We start from the raw sequence: 13,449 nt of genomic DNA, 5'->3' as shown, positions 1-13,449 counted from the left end.
AAAGGACAATCTTCTGGAAAATGGGACATGGGAGGAATGGTTTGAACAAACCCACTGCCTAAGTGTAAGCAAACCTGTTGGATGAAGCTGGAGCACTATTCTGCATGCTGGGGACTCAACATGGACAGTAAGTACTACTCAATTCTTGAAACAGCTTGTGGGTCCCAGTTCTTAGGAGAAAGCTGCCAGATCTGGATTCCAAACAGACAGAAGCAGCAAAGTTTGTAGAGTTTTTATTAAGTCCTACCATCTCTCTCCTGAGCACTGCCCATGCTGAGGTTTAGATGATTCACCCCTTTGTGTATTACACTTGGACTTTGTAGTCCAAGTTCCCTTGTGAGGCATGTAACACTCACCATCACCATTCTGAATGTCACTCTGGGTGGCCAGGCACCTTAAAACAAGGTTCTAACTTGTATCTCTCAAGTACCTGAAGGGCCTGCATTTAGTAACTTGTGCTGGGCAAGAGAGGCACCAGGACTGTCCTCGACAAATCTCTTAGAAATATATGCTTTAAAGACAGAAAGCTTCTATTTAGAAATGACCGCTAACAAAGAATCCAGCACACCACCGGTTAAGTGTTCCAGAGTCTAATTATGTTCCATTAAAACTGTTTGCCTAAAGCCCAACATTTATCTGGATTCAATTTCAAGACATTTCATCCTATTATTGCTTTGTTAGATCAAAGAATTCTCTATTATCAAACTACTTTTCTTCTTGGAGGCAATTATAGGTAGGTACTCATTTTGTAACCATGTCTGCCTTTAAAGTAAGGTCTGCGAGTATTACAAGGCATGTGCTTGATTTTTGGCACAAGATCTGGATACTGCATTTGGCACTAGTGTAAGCACTACTGGAACAAAAGTAGTGTTGCCTCCCCCATACCATCTGATATTCTCTTTTTAACGCATCCAAGAATTTCATTTGGCCAAGTGGGGGCTGATGTTCAGCTGACAATCCATCATGCCTCCGAACTTTCTCTTGAAACACTGATCCTTGGGATGGGCTCCCATTCTGTTTCCAGATGCATGACTTTACACTTGGTGATAGTGAAACAGGCTGTATGAGCTGGACACCAGCAAAGAAAGGCATATCAATTAACTGGAAAGTGTATAACCTTAGCATGCCTGAAAAATTTGTGGGTTGTTAGCATTTCAGTCTCCTGTTGCTTATCCAATAGCTATTAGGTAAAGCTTCTGGCTTCAGTTCTGAGGAACGAACAGGAAGATGTTGGTCATTCTGAAAGGGGAGAGGAGTTCACAGAAATTTTATTTCAGAATGTGTCAGCAGCTGGCAGTTATGGACAGCGTTTCCAAGAACCTGAACTTCACCACAGAGTTGACAAAGGATCTGAATTATTTTTTGTTTAGGGATTGTCTTTGTCTGCTACGTTTTTAACTTAAATTGCCTCATAAATGCTCCAAAATGCATGCATTGAGTAAGCAGTGCCACATTCCTAGTGCAAATCCTGACCTTAGCTATCAGATTGTGAGCTGTTTCTGTAAACACCTACTATGGGACATGCCTGAAAAGCAACACCAAGAACCCTGAAAGCTATCCTATAAAAGGTGATCAATTACACCAAATTACTGCCTCAAACACAGCTACACTTTAGTACTCGTTTCCATAGTATGTACTAACATTTTGCAGCTGTTATCTGAAAGAGGATTTCAGAGGCAGGCAAGAATAATGAGTTGCTTAAGTACCATGAAAACCAAATCAACTTTCTCCTCACTAATGCTTTAGTCCATGTACTCCCTAAACAAAATCTGGGACCTATAGGGCATTCTTATCAGACAAGCAAGGCCCTACAGAATTGATTAATTGAATGAGCTAGTACTTTATGCTCTATACCTATCACATTGTAGGCTTCATTATGCTCACAAAATGCTTGTCTGTTAAGATCCTAGAACATGTGTGTGAGTCAAGAGAAAAATAAGTGACAATATTTTAGGGAAGTAGTGGACAAACTACCAATTGAAACAAATGAACAGGGATACCAAGGTCAACAGACTTTACTTGAGTACATCCCACCTCAACATGCAAAATTCATTGCTTGTTGGTGCAATTCTAAACTGAAGTAAAACTGTACTCTTACAAAATCAATTCCATTAATTATGCGAAGTGATTATTGTAATTTTCATCGTAAAATTTTTTCCCTACATGCAGCAACTTTACAAAAATGCTTTTCTTACTTGTAAAACAGCTTATCACTCATTTTATGAAGATGCCTAATGAAATGCTTTCCAACTCATTCACTCTTTAAACCTCTTCCATGCATGTATTCCCATTACTTGCAGTGAATAGCTGTAAGGAAATGCTAAATTTTTTCTAATTTAGTGGAGTTAGCTTAAACAGACTAAGGTGTTGGTACTTTTGTATTTAGACACAAGCAGCTGTCATTACATTTTGGAGCTTGGCTCACTGTAAGGGAATTATTAGTTTAGGTTTTAGAACTCTGTTGTTCAAGTAGCTAGAAACAGTGACTGACACTCAGCTCTTTTGCCAATGCCCAAACCCATTCACAAACAAAAACACTCAACTATTTTTAGTTAAACTGCCATCATGAATTTCCATGCTATTTAAAAACTAGCTTCTGATAAACTTTAATAAACTAGCATTATTGTTAGATTTTATTTAAACTGAAGTGCAGAAATAAGCTCTGGCAGAAATTGGCACAAAAATCAGTGACAGTGCATTTTATAGAGATCCTTCACTGGTGGTTTTAATACAGCCTGCCTGTACCTGATCTGAAAAAAAACACTTCAGCCAGAGCAGACACAACTTGTTCATCTGTTGCACCAAATACCTCAGCAAGCTACGACTCCTCCAGTAAAATGCTTGCAAGATGAGAAATCAGTTTGAATGCACTTACATGTTTTACTAGTCCCTGGCTTTCTAATCTGTTCTCTGCTACACCTACACATTTATCAGCAACTGGTAATATCCTCATGAATCCTGTTCTCTTCCACTTTATGGTATCTGCAGTCTCACACTGCAAATTATGTAATTCAACTGAGTAATTACCTTGAATGTGGAAAAATAATTACTGTTTTGTTTAGTATTTTATGCTTCCTTGATAAAAAATACCTGAAGATGCTCAAAGCTGGAATTACCCAGCTCAGAGGACCCCAGCACTGGAAGGACATCAATCTATTGGAGAAAGTCCAGAGAACGACCATTAGGAATATTTGGGGGATGGAGCACCTGTCCCCTGAGGAAAGGCTAAAAGAACCAGAATTATTCAGCCTGGGCAAGAGAAGACTTCAGGGTGACCTAATTGTGGCCTTCCAGTACGGAAAGGTAGCCTACAATAAAAATGGAGAGGGATTTTTTTACCAGAGTATGTAGGGACAGGACAAGGAGCAATGGCTTCAAATTGAGAGTAGAACTTACTAGATTTTATGAAGAAATTCTTTACTGTGAGGGTGGTGAGGCACCAGAGGTTGGCTGGGGAAGCTGTGGCTGTCCTGGAAGCGCTCAAGGCCAGGGTGGATGGAGCTCTGAACAACCTGATTTTGTGAAAGGTGTTCATGGCAAGGGCACTGGAACTAGATTTTATTTAACATCCCTTCCAACTTAGGCCACGCTAAGATTCTCTGATCTTAGGATGTTAAGAACAGATTTACACTTGCTGCTTCTTTACACAAAAAGATTTTCACACAGCTTTCTGGTGCACCACAACGAAGCAGGAACCCTGCCCACTCAAAAGCACGCAGCTCAGTTTGTAATTTATTGCTGCAACTCAAAATTTCATCTGTTACCTGCACAAATCCTTCCAAATTTTCTTCCTCCAAATGAAGGTTAAGCAGGATCTACACACTGCTAATTCAAATTATGGCTCTTTGAAACATGAGTCCAAACTGAACCTGACAATGCCACCACTTCAGAAGAGGGCCACAAAAAGCGACCAATCAAGATAACAAACTGTTTTGTGCAAGATTGTTTTATTAACAGACCAGACTTTAAAATATTGCAGCTGGGCATCTTTACCTGCAAGGCAAAAAAGAAAAAGGTATCATTCGGCATATGTAGATCTGAAACAACTCCGACCACATGAAAAAGTGATACATTTTTACAGTTTGTAATTTTGGCTGAAAACACTCATTTTGTTTCACTGGATTTAAGACTGCAGTAGTCTCACACATGGTAACTAACTTCTACATTAACATCTCTCTACTGAAAACAGAGATTTTGAGTACCACACCTAACAAGATAAACATTTCTACCTTGAATTATTAATACCTATACTTGATATTTAAAGACATGCTAAGACATTGTCCATATTCTAACTTTTGCTGCGCTCTCATTTTTGGTATATTTCAGAGACTGTTTACATACAAAAACGAAAGCAAAAAAAGCCAACTTGGGTCCCCTTCCTGTAAAGCTTGCTTGAAAAATTGATGAAATTCAGTATATTGCCAATAGTGACTGTCAACATTTGCTTACAAGTACCTATGCTCTTTGCTCCCAGTCTACACAAAGGAATCAGTACTGGAAGTCTGGTTTTTTCATTCACTTGAGATTATCACTTAAGAAGTAAGTGACAAATAGAATAAAAATAAAGACAAATAGCATGAAACGATCTACTTATAGGAAAGAGGAATACTCCTCTTCGGATACACAGCCCTTCATAATGACATTACCTGGAAAATACTGCCAAGTATGTCATCTGAACCTACTACTTCAGTTTACCCATGGCCTCAGCAGAAACTACAACATTCTGTTATTTTCTACATGTAGACTACTTGAATTTTAGACACGCAGGAAAAGAAAGTTGAAGAGACAAGAGACACCCTAGATTCAGTCTGCAGGAAAAGCACAACAACTGCTTATAAGCATAAAATAAGAAACCACAAGGTCACTTCCCAAATTAAAAGATGAAGTAAAGCTCTAATGTATGCCACTTATATGGGATGCTGAGCTACAAGTCCAGTGAAAGAGATGAGCAGCCAGATGAATGAATATCCCTTGTTTGTCTGCCAAAACACCAACCCTCACAGGCACTTACAACAACTGTAGTGGTGAACTAGAGGCTTCCTATCTGTAGGAAGGCTTCTGAAAACACCACTGCCAGTACACATCTGATGTTTAGCAGGGAAGATGGAGGAGAAAGGATCTACACTGACAGAAGAGCTGCAGTGTTTCCATTAAAAACAGCATCATGCTCAGAAATCAGCAGCCTACAGCTCTCCTCAGCCTTGGTTATGCACTACCTCAAGGACACATCTGCCAATACTGGACTTCCAAGTTTCTGCCATGAGCAGCAAAATTTCTACAATAGTAGTGGGAGTAACTTAACATCACCCCAGGCACCAAATGTTTCAGCAATTCTGCTTCTCAGAGCTACCAGCATCTTCTCATGGCTGAGCTAAAAAGCTTTTAAAGAACACTGTCCCCAGTAAAGAACTATTTTCCTGAAGTTGGAATTTCCACATGCCATATAACCAGTGCTTTAAAACTCTGCTGACTTCACAGATCGGAGATAACAGCACAACATGCAAGGAGCTTGAACTGAGGAAATCAGCAGCCTACAAAAAAAGCTTCAAGAATTAACGCTGTCAATCAAATGGAAAGTATTTCCTAGATCTCCTTCAGCTCCTTGGACAGAAAAGAGACCCCAATGAGCTCACTTTGCTGTATCTTGCTTGTAAGAACATTTTTGTAAGACTTGAGAAAAAAAACCAAAAAACCAAAACAACATAAAACTTCCTTCCCTTCAGAAACTTTAATTTCTGAGAACTCATCCAAATGCAACTGCATGGTTAAGTCACAATGCTACCCATTTTTTATGAACCAAACCTCTGAAGCTAGAAATTCATAACAAACTGTTTATCTGATCTAAAAGAAAAAAGAACCCTCCAAAAAACAACCAAACAACAAAAACCCTACCCCAAACAAATCCCAACAAGCCAACCAAAAACCATTTTGACTTTAGAGGAATTAGTTTGGGGAAAATTGGGTCTTTGATATCCTTTGCAAACACCTAAAACAATGAAGTTTTCTTGAATTCCAGCATACCTGTCAAACCAAAAAGATACTTGACTGAAATTAAGATATGGGCAACACTGAAGGCAGTGTAACTGTCTAAAAAGGAAAGCAAAGTACAAGAACTCTGAAAAAAAGTGTTGGCTTTGAATGGCAGAGACTTCTCACCAAAGCAGGAACAGCAGAGTGATAAAAATAGATAAGATAAGACACTGTTTGGAGTAGGTCCTACCTTTAGGACTCAGATGTCACTGTTAAATCACCTTAAGTGTTAATAAAGCTTCTCATTTCTAAAGAACAGACTACTCAAATGGGCAAAGCAGTCTTTCAAAATTACCAATTTCGTCACTATACAAAAAAGCTTTAAATGAGTAATTCTGAAGCTTGAACAAGCTAAAAATTTAGACCAGTACTAATCAGGCTTTTCTAGAAAACCTGAAAACACCACGGTACTTGCAATCACAAAACTTCGATCATATTAACAGGTCATTAATGAGGCTTGAAAGCTTTAGGCAAGGTCTCAAAGCTTTCCAACATAAAACCAAAATAAAAGGATTTAAAACAAGTTATTGGTCATGTTTGTATTTCCTAAATGTATCAGCCACACTGACAGTTTAACTTCCCAAATGTTTAAGCTTTAGTAAGACTTCCAAAATAAAACCAGAACACTGCATTGTTCAAGTAGGTTCCTACTGTAGGTACCACCCAAGAGTAAGTATCTATTAAACTTGAATGTCTGACAAACAATGACAGCAGCCTGCAGAGCTGAACAGTTGATTGCCTTGGGCAGTGTCTCACCATTAGTTCATTCTCCTTATGAGCCTGTTGATCTGGTCTTCTCTGTTACCAGCATCCCCACCTTCCACAAAGTGGATCGTTTTCTTCTTCATTCCACCCCGAGGAGAGGACAACTTGAAGGGCCAAAGGAAGTTGTTCACAACTTTGAAGTTCTTGCCAACAGTATAAATTTCATGGATCACATCTTCCATGCAGATGATGCCAAGCTTTCCTAAAATTCAGACACAGTTTTCAGAAAGACTGCAGAGGCACTGGTCAATAACAAACTAAAAATCATCACGTTGTTACTGTCATGCCTACTTATTTTGATAAACTTCTATAAGTCAGAAACCACTCACTTTGTCATGAAACTGAATGAATGACTCTTCCAATTAAAGTAGATTAACTGCAGCCAAGTCAACATTTAGATGGCACATTTGGCAAGAGGCATCAGTTTCAACTGTTAAGTATTTGCTGCCAGCAGTGAGGATTAACAAAAATCAACCCACACTTACTGAATCTTAGGAAAACAGACTGTTCTTTGGAGAAAAGCTAGATTAAATACACCTAAACTACTGCTATGTGTAACTCAGGGAAATTCGCTAGCTATGAAGTTAGGCTGCTGAATAATGTTACTGCATGTTTCCTTAATGCCTTCTCAGAGTCATCAGCAACACACAAGTTAAAGCTCTCATAAAACACAGAGCTAAAAAGAGATTACAGCAAGATACCTTCAGGATGTTAATCCACTGCACAGGAAAATAAACAGGCATGACACAGCCTAATCTGAAGCAAAATGCAAATCAAGTGTCAAAAAAGGAGAGATCTGAGTGGTTGCTTTCACTCATTCTCGCATGACTGCAAGAAAAGGGAGCTTCCCAGAGAAGCCTGTATCCCAACTGCTCACCACACTTTGCTTTTACTGAACACACTAGTCACTACCTAGTTCTTTTAAAAAATCTGAAGTCTGTTTACCAGATCACAAAAGTCAAATACAAAATGTCTAATATTTAAGTCTGAAACTTCAAAGCTATGATGACTCCTTTCATGCTACAGCACTTATTTGTTACTGAAAGACCTACTGACCTCATAAGGGTTAAGGAGGTTACATTTAACACTACTAATTTAAAAGGCTAGAATTTGATTCCTTACACCTGTTTTCAGTACTTTATGATGGAAGTTACTTGCACCTTGCTTTGTATTAAGCAGTTAAGACAGGAGCAGAGATCATAACTAAACAGCAGTGTACTGCAGTGACACCCAAGGACAGCTGCCCAGCTCAGCACTGATGGGCCCGAGGCAGCAGCTGGCTCTCCCGTTTTGCTCAGCAGAATTTACCCAGGCGTTTCTGGATCAGGCGGTTGTCCGTCAGGGCAATGCGCTGCTTGTTGATCTTGCCGTAACCTCGCTTGTAGATCAGCTCATGCACAGACTTTAGGTTGGGGTAACTGAAACATTCACATTCAAAAAAAGAATTGTAAGTCTTTGCAAGCCACATTTCACGGTAATGTTAACATCCCTGATTTGGAGTTCCATACCAAACAACTAAAGATTATTTCACCGTGTGCCACATGTAAACACAAAAGTAACAGAGAAGCAAATCTCACACCAAGTTCCCAAGAACACCAGTATGAGAGTGCTAGCAGCCATTACCTTAAAGTACTGTCTTAACCACATTTTCAATTCAAAGATGGGAAAGCACACAGAAGATGAAAAACCCCTGCAAGTCTAGCACAGCAAATACAAAACCCACCCAACACTTGCACTCTGCTTAGGTACAACTGTGCCTTTCACTCACCCCCAGGCAATGTAGGGTTCAACAATCCGCAGCATGTTGATGGAGGCTTTGTTGAGCTTTACAAAGGTGCCGTTAAAAATCTGCCGCAGGCGAAGAAGCTGCAGAACCTTGCGAACCTTGGGGCTGACACCATTGGTACTGGAAAAGAAAGCAAAACAGCTGGATTATCAACATCCCAGAAACACTAGGGATCAGTTAAAGAAACAACCCCAAAACACAACAGCACTCTTCCACATGAAAACAGATTTCATGAATTACAAAGCAAGCCTAGTAAATTAACTTACTATTCCTATATATTTCAGTAAGAAGTTAAAACATCTATTTCCATGAAAAGAACTGAACAAGGAGTTATACTAAAACAATTTAGAACTAGCCTTGCAGTGTCCTAAACATAATTCTTCCAATCACAGCTTTTTTTTTTTTTAGTTTTATGTAACACTTTACCAAAGTAGAATGAAACAAACACTTGAAGAACAGCTCAGCAGAATGTTTGCGAATAGGGGTATGTAAATTTATCAAGTTAAAGGTGAGAAAGAGTAACTGTCTGCCTGTATTTTCAGCTTTGTCTTCTTAAAATTCAGGGATTCCTAAAGATAATAGGCAGCAAAATGATTTAGCCCCTAATTAAACACACCTCAAGGGTATGTACAATATCTACCAACAACCTCTCAAGCCACTGGCAGAAGACTTTATCTTGCTAATGTATTTAAGCCCTCAAAACAGAGAGGCAACAGGAAAGCCAACTTCAGTGCTTTTGAAGATGGAAGTGCTTGTACCTGTATCCAACCTTACCCTCTTATCCTGATCACAAAGGCCAGTTTGGGCTCTGCTGGGACGTAGTAGTTGCCAGCTTTCCGGGCCATCCTGGCCATGCGGATCTCCTGCCTGTACATGTGCCTGTACTCCTTGTGGTACGCCTGGGCTCTCGCATAGATGAGCTTCCTTTGTGCCTTGCGGTACTGCAACAAATTGGGAATTGCTCAGAGTTAGAAAGGGCCCTTTAACATGGGAAAATCACCTTCAAGTAACACATTCTAGAACTTCCCCCAAGTAACACAGATCAGTATCACACAGCTCAGAACCCTCAGTGACGCTCCAGAGAACCTGGCAGGCTGTTACACAGCAACCAGTGTTATCACTCCTGACTCTTCCTCAGCACTGTGATGATAAAGAGCAATGGGTACAAATGGAAAGATGGAAAATTTAGGTCAGATATAAAGCAGAAATTCTTTCTAGTGAGGGTGGTGAGATACTGGGAACAGGTTGCCCTGGACGGCTGTGGATGGGCCAACCCCAACAGTGTTCAAAGACAGGCTGGATTGGATCTTTGAGCAACTTGGTGTAGTGAAAGTGTCCCAGTCCATGGCACGGGGGTTGGAGCTGGATGATCTTTAAGGTCCCTTCAAAACCCCTACAGTTCTAGGATTCTCTGATCACACATCAAACTACCCCTTCACAGAGGCTATAACCTCTTGCCCCATACAAGACTAACTCCAACGTTACAGAAAACTGTACACTTTACCCTTAACTCTGCCCAGAACCTTGCTATCAGCCACTAGAAGTATAATTTAATCCAAAACAGTAAGCAAATACCAACACACTGTGGTACTGTGTCACATCAGTAGTTGCAGCAGCTGCTACTGCAGCAGATAAGACATCTGAGTCAAGGGATCAGAGAATATTCACCTTTTTTATAGCCAGAATCTTCTTCTGACGTTTGGCTTTCATGACCGCATAGGCCTGCCGCTTCTTCAGCAGGCTCTCGGGCACAGAGGGCACCTTCTTTGCTCTAAATGAAAACAAGAAATAAAAGCTTTCAGCTGGTAGAAAGAAACTCAATGATACTACATCCAACAAACATCAAAAGTTTAAACACAACGTGTGCAGGTCTGCTACCTTGAGCCACTTCACTGCATCTTCCTCATCCTCACTGCTCCCAAGCCTGGAGCAGCATCCCGGGACAGTTCCCTGGGACTGAACTGGGTGATTTTCTGCTTTAGAACCTGCACCACTCACATTTGGTACCAGACAGGAAACCCTGACAGACCAACCAGAACTGCACACAATCAGAACTACAAAGACTTGTCCTACTTTGCTACAACTGGTAATAAAACAAAGCCGTTTCAAGATAACCTCTCTGATCAAAGAATATTTCAACAAATGCTTGAACAGGAAAAGCTTATTTGGCAACACCGTGAAATTTGTTACACAGGACTCTCAACTTGCTCAGACTATCACAGAGTGGGTGATGCTGGAAGGGACCACGGTGGGTCATCTGCTCAAGCAAGATCATGGCAGAGCACACAGCACAGGGCTGCACCCAGATGGTTTTGAACACTCCCACTGAGGGAGACTCCATAACCTCTCCAGACAACCTGCTCCAGTGCGTGGTCACCGTACAGTTCCTCAGGCAGAACTTCCTGAACATCACTTTCTGCCCCGTTCCCTCTTGTCCCGGAGACTTTAAACTCTTAGACGTGACACAACTTGTCAGACCTGCGCTTATAGAGCCACTATCACCCTGACGTGCGCTTACACCAGGCGGGCGGACAATCACTGCCCGCTCGAAGCCCCACACACGCAGCCCTGCCTGCCCAGCCGGGAGGAACTCGCCGCCCCGGCCCCACATTCTCGGCGGCGACAGCGCCCGGGGCCTGCTCTCCCTCCCCACCCCGCCAAGGGCCGGCGGCCGCAGCCACCGCCTGCAGAAGGGCCGGGCCGGTGGCGGCTCCATCTCCGCGGCGCCGGTCCCTCCCCTCCCACCGCTCCCAGCCCCGGCGGAGGCAGGGCGGCCCGGGGGCGGTGTAGGCAGGGCTCGGGCGGCGCGGCGGCGGCGGATGGCGGTGGATAGCAGCGGGCGGAACAGTACTCACTCCTTGTCCGCCATGGTCAGCGACGGAAGAGAGGGAGGTGCGCATGCGCGGCGCGCTCGTTAGCGCATTCGCTCGCGCAGGCGAGGCCCTGCCCGCCGGCAGGACCCCGGGTTTGTGCGCCCTCCATCGTGCCTGACCGCCGTGCGAGCACAGGGGTGTCCGTAGAGTGCCTGAGGTAAAAGCGTCTGGGAACTTCTTCCGCGCAGCAGGGCTGAAGCCGGCTGTGTCCCGAGCATGGGCTGTGTCCCGAGCATGGGCTGTGTCCCGAGCATGGGATGTGTCCCGAGCATGGGCTGTGTCCCGAGCATGGGCTGTGTCCCGAGCATGGGATGTGTCCCGGGACTGGCTGCGTCCCGAGCATGGGATGTGTCCCGAGCATAGGATGTGTCCCGGGGCCGGCTGTGTCCCGGGGCCGGCTGTGTCCCAGGCACTGTCTATATTCCTGGATCAGCCGTGTCCTCAATAGTGACTGCCCCCCAAGCACCGGCTGTGTCCCGGGACCGGCTGTGTCCCGGGATCAGCTGTGTCCCGGGCCAGGCGGGAACCGCTCCGCCAGCAGACCCAGCCTTCCCTGCAGGAGGCTGAGAACGAGCTCTGCGGTGATGGAGCTGCCAGGCGTCTTGCATGAGGCAGGATTTCCCCTATTTCAGCCTTAAACCCCGTCCCTAGTGCCTGCAGAACGCCACCTCCCGCCCGCGCTCAGTACCGCTGAGGGCATGGAGGCTGAGGGGGGCTCCCGCCCGCGGGATCGTTCGCCGGGACGCACGGGCAAAGGGGAGCCGCGGGCTCCGGCTCTGCCGGGAGGTGTTTTCATTAGGCTGGACATCTTTTCGGTTCGCCGTACGGAATCAGTAACTGTGGGGAAGGGAGGGCGGCTCGGGAAGCAGCGCTGCCCAGAACAGCGGCTTGGAAGGCTGCTTAAGGTTGTGGCTCTAAAGTCTCATCCTGTGCGCGCCTACCCGCGCTCCTAAAATCACCCAGGGAGACTTCGGCACACGCACGGGAAGAAGAGGAATTAGTGGAACTCTGAGCAGCAAAGGACTGTGCGGAGTAAAAAAAACCCTAGACAGCGGGGCTGGGATAAGGAATGCCGAGCTCTGCGTTTACTAACTTTATCTGTTGCCAGTTAACAGCACGCAGAGGTGTCGCACAGCACTAATGCCTGAGAGAGTGATTGAGAGTGCTTTGGATGCTAGTTACAGGTGTATCAAATCAATTCATTTTTTAACTGTAGTGTTATTTTATGCTAATACAGACGTTTGTATCACCTGACCTCACTAGCGGTGATTAAAGGTGGTTAAAGGAGGGGATTAAAACCAGCACGCAAAACCACATGCAATATCTACTGAAGAAAGAGGTTTTCTGCACTTTCTTCCAAAACTTTTGAACTCGAAATTCTGCTCGATCCAAGAGGCAGCGTTCACAAAGTTCCAATAACTTTTCTGAAATCTGGCGGCTACACAGGGAAGAAAGCGCAGCGTCGTGCACTTAAGGCACACGGCCGCAGGCCAGCACAGGCAGTGGGATGAGTCCTGCACACCCATGTGTGGGAAATCGCAGGGGCACGCTCTGCTCCGCATCCTCTGGAACTGGCAAATGCCCAGGAGCGGGATGCTCCGGCGCCGGGTGGTCGCACGGTGCCCAGCTACAGGGAGCGGCCGCTGTTATCGCCAGAAGAAAACACTTTCCGAGTGCTGGCACCTGTGAGCTCGTATTTCAGTCACTGGCGGGTGAGCTATCAGTGACCTCTGTATTTGGCTGACAGACCAAGACGCCACGGGGGTTTTCTTCAGCGCTTTCTCACGGCTCAGCCGAGGATACCCAGGCACACGGGCATCGTGCATCCTGCGGGGACCCGGTGGTTCCTGTGCGCTTCCAGCTTCCCTGCGTCTCTAGCCCCGAGCACGAACCTTTAGCGCCCGAGCGTGTTCCTCTAACCCGCGCTGCGGCACCGCCGCCGAGATGGCGCTCCGTCGGGGCGCGGCGCACCCCGGGACTTGTAGTCCGCACGCC

At 44.4% G+C, this 13,449-nt stretch overlaps 1 protein-coding gene across 1 annotated transcript; it reads right to left on the bottom strand.

Moving 5' to 3' along the window:
• Positions 1 to 3,930: 3,930 nt before the first annotated feature.
• RPL7 (ribosomal protein L7) lies at positions 3,931 to 11,494 on the bottom strand. Its single transcript, XM_063392574.1, has 7 exons — positions 11,437 to 11,494; positions 10,250 to 10,352; positions 9,356 to 9,522; positions 8,564 to 8,701; positions 8,104 to 8,213; positions 6,787 to 6,997; positions 3,931 to 3,993 (listed from the first exon to the last, which is right to left on the bottom strand). The coding sequence occupies exons 1-6, from the start codon at positions 11,448 to 11,450 to the stop codon at positions 6,789 to 6,791; spliced, it is 741 nt and encodes a 246-aa protein (XP_063248644.1). The 5' UTR covers positions 11,451 to 11,494; the 3' UTR covers positions 3,931 to 3,993; positions 6,787 to 6,788.
• Positions 11,495 to 13,449: the final 1,955 nt, after the last annotated feature.

This window comes from Prinia subflava, chromosome 1, assembly GCF_021018805.1.
Source record: "Prinia subflava isolate CZ2003 ecotype Zambia chromosome 1, Cam_Psub_1.2, whole genome shotgun sequence".
Taxonomy (NCBI): domain Eukaryota; kingdom Metazoa; phylum Chordata; class Aves; order Passeriformes; family Cisticolidae; genus Prinia; species Prinia subflava.
This window is presented reverse-complemented; position numbering and strand designations above follow the sequence as displayed.

What these genes read in the sequence shown, in the direction of transcription:
- RPL7 (XM_063392574.1), bottom strand. An exon ending in AGATTCTGGCTATAAAAAAG is followed by an intron (nt 9,523 to 10,249) that starts GTGAATATTCTC and finishes AATTTGTTGCAG; the next exon opens with TACCGCAAGGCACAAAGGAA. An exon ending in CCTGATCCAGAAACGCCTGG is followed by an intron (nt 6,998 to 8,103) that starts GTAAATTCTGCT and finishes TCTGAATTTTAG; the next exon opens with GAAAGCTTGGCATCATCTGC.